This window comes from Trypanosoma equiperdum, assembly GCF_001457755.1.
Source record: "Trypanosoma equiperdum strain OVI genome assembly, contig: ctg_1746, whole genome shotgun sequence".
In the NCBI taxonomy this organism is placed as follows: Eukaryota; Euglenozoa; class Kinetoplastea; order Trypanosomatida; family Trypanosomatidae; genus Trypanosoma; species Trypanosoma equiperdum.
This window is the reverse complement of record NW_027123778.1, coordinates 8,351-11,010: the sequence shown is the minus strand read 5'-3', so window position 1 is coordinate 11,010 and position 2,660 is coordinate 8,351. Positions and strand designations below refer to the sequence as shown.

Below are 2,660 nucleotides of genomic sequence, written 5' to 3'. Positions count from 1 at the left end.
AAAAAAAAAAAAAAAGAGGCGTAACAGCACTCACAGCACTGTTTCTCCATGTTTCTTTTCCTTCTTCTTCTTTCTTCCTCTTCTTTTGTTCGTTTAACATCAATGATATGTTTCGGTGAAAAGATAAAACGAACTGTAGAAGAAAATGGGAGAAGGAGGAAGACCGATGCAGTGGCACACCATCTGCCAAAAGCGCATCTTTCTTCTGCTCTTCTTTTCTTTTTATTTCTATTCCTTCTCCTTCCTTTCCCATTTTAGTCACTTCCCCTTCACCTTCCCATAACGCCACACGCCACATGCCGTCCAAAGACAGTTTGGTGACGGTAGAAAAGGTTTTTTTTTCCCCATCCCACCACTTTAAATACCCCTCAAACATAAATAAATAAATTTATATTTATATATATATATATATACTTTTTTTTTCGTTTCTCTGTGCGCGAGCGGCTCCACGGCTGACGGTCAAGAATTTCTGAAACTCTGCTCCCTTCCCCTCCCTTCCCTTCCTCCTTCAGTAACAACACAAAAAGACGCTCCCTCGTCCTCCTCTAAGCGGAAGAGGAGTTCTGGGGTGAAACGAACTTCGAAACAAGAAAAAAAAAAAGGTCTCGCAACACTCCCCACCTCCTAACCAATAAACACACACTTACAATCATTCCGCTACCAACCAACTCACTATCCTATACCTACGTGTTGAACTGCACGGAGCACAATTTATCTTTCCAGTCACGCAAAGACAAAAAGGAAGCGTCAAACCTCAGCGTCACTTTCTTCAACAAAGTGTAGTTCTGCAGCCGTTAACACTTTCACACACACTTACATGGTGGGGCCTCCTCCTCCTCCTCCAAACATCCCGCGCATATTTCCTCCCGATGCTCCAAATCCCCCGCTGCCGAAACCGCCACCACCGCCACCACCACCGCCGCCGCGACCACCGCCCATTCCAAAACCACCGCTGTTGCCGCCACGCCCGAAAACGTTGCTCATTCCAAAACCACCGCTGTTGCCACCCCGACCGCCGCGATAACCACCGCCACCACCGCCGCCACCGCGACCACCGCCCATTCCAAAACCACCGCTGTTGCCACCACGCCCGAAACCGCGATAACCGCCGCCACCACCTCCGCGGTTATTGTTGTTGTTATTATTGTTGGGGCGCTTGGCCAGTGCACGAACTTCAGGAGAAATGACCTGATTGGTCTCATTGAGAAGTGGAATGAGATCATCCACAATGTTGCGGTTCTTCTCGTTAAAAAATGAAATGGCGACGCCCACTTTGCCAGCACGGCCTGTGCGGCCGATGCGATGCACGTAATCGTCAATATTGCTCGGCATGTCATATTGGATCACAACCCCGACATTGGGGATGTCGAGTCCGCGAGAAGCTACGTCTGTTGCGACAAGAACTTGACAAGCGCCTGACTTAAACAGCCTGAGAGCCTCTTCGCGCTCACGCTGCACACGATCGCCGTGGATAGAAACGCACGCCAACTCGCTATTGCGCAGGAAACGCTCCAAATAATCGGCATCACGCTTCTTTTCGACAAAAACGAGAACAAGCTTGCCTTCATTTTCACGAAGTAACGTGAGTAGCGCCTGACGCTTGTCCGGGTCCTCAATCCAGCGAACGTCCTGAGTGATATTCTCCGTTGTGGAGCCCACGCGTCCAACCTGAAGGAACGAGTGGCGGCACATAAACTCCCTGGCGAGCCGCTGAATCTCAACGGGAAAAGTGGCAGAATAGAGCAGAGTTTGGCGCTGACCTGCCCTTGGCATATCACTGTCTGGACCTTGAACAATCATCCGAATTTGCGGTTCAAATCCCATATCCAGCATTCGATCAGCTTCATCCAATATCAGGAAGCGGATTTCAGAGAAGCGGACGTATCCACGAGAGAACATATCCATAAGTCGTCCAGGGGTCGCAACAAGCAATTTACACCCGCGGGAGAGCTCATGTACCTGGTGGCGTGGATCAGCACCGCCATAGACGACTACACAGCGGACAGGCGTATGGTAGGTGAACTTGCGGGCTTCTCCATAGATCTGAAGGGAAAGCTCCCTCGTTGGTGCAAGGATAAGGGCTTGGGGGCTGGAGTGGCTGCCCGGGCTGTACGGAGGGCGGTTCGAAATATTCAACAGTATCTCGTTGATAGCAGGAATAAGGTACGAAGCTGTTTTCCCCGAACCAGTTTGTGCACACGCCATAAGATCCCGATGATTGAGCGCTGTTGGAATACCCAAGCTCTGCACAGGCGTTGGCTTGGTGTACCCACAGCGTTTCACATTTTCCAGCAGCACCGGAACCATGTTCATTTCACTGAACGATAACACTGGCGCAATGTCGTTTGGCGTGATAGTCATATTCACCTCTCCGTGTTGGTCAAAGTTGATGCCCGGAGTGTGATCCTTAAATATGTCCTCATCGGCTGGCTCCTCACGGTGGTAGCCATGGCCGGAGGTTTCCCCTTGGTACGGCACGTTGCGACGGATAAATTCGCCACGACCACGGGAGGGGCCATCAAAACCTTCGCGCGGCCTTTGCTGATAACCACCATAGTTGTTGTACCCAACCTGGTGGCCGGCTTCGCCAAATGCTGGGGCGCGTGCCCACGGGTTGGCGTTGGGGTTGAACTGCTGATGGCCGCCCTGGCCGAAATTCA

General features: G+C 51.2%; 1 protein-coding gene and 1 pseudogene across 2 annotated transcripts in view; both read right to left on the bottom strand.

Moving 5' to 3' along the window:
* Window positions 1-376, bottom strand: part of TEOVI_000848600:pseudogene — a 546-nt pseudogene extending 170 nt beyond the window's left edge. Inside the window, exon 1 of the mRNA in view lies at window positions 2-376. Coding sequence covers window positions 2-376 — 375 coding nt within the window. The remainder of the gene's footprint in view (window position 1) is intronic.
* A 437-nt stretch (window positions 377-813) lies between these two features.
* On the bottom strand, window positions 814-2,361 carry TEOVI_000848500 (ATP-dependent DEAD/H RNA helicase, putative; the record flags this gene model as incomplete). Its single annotated transcript, XM_067223044.1, has 1 exon — window positions 814-2,361. The coding sequence occupies one exon, from the start codon at window positions 2,359-2,361 to the stop codon at window positions 814-816; it is 1,548 nt and encodes a 515-aa protein (XP_067079145.1).
* Window positions 2,362-2,660: the final 299 nt, after the last annotated feature.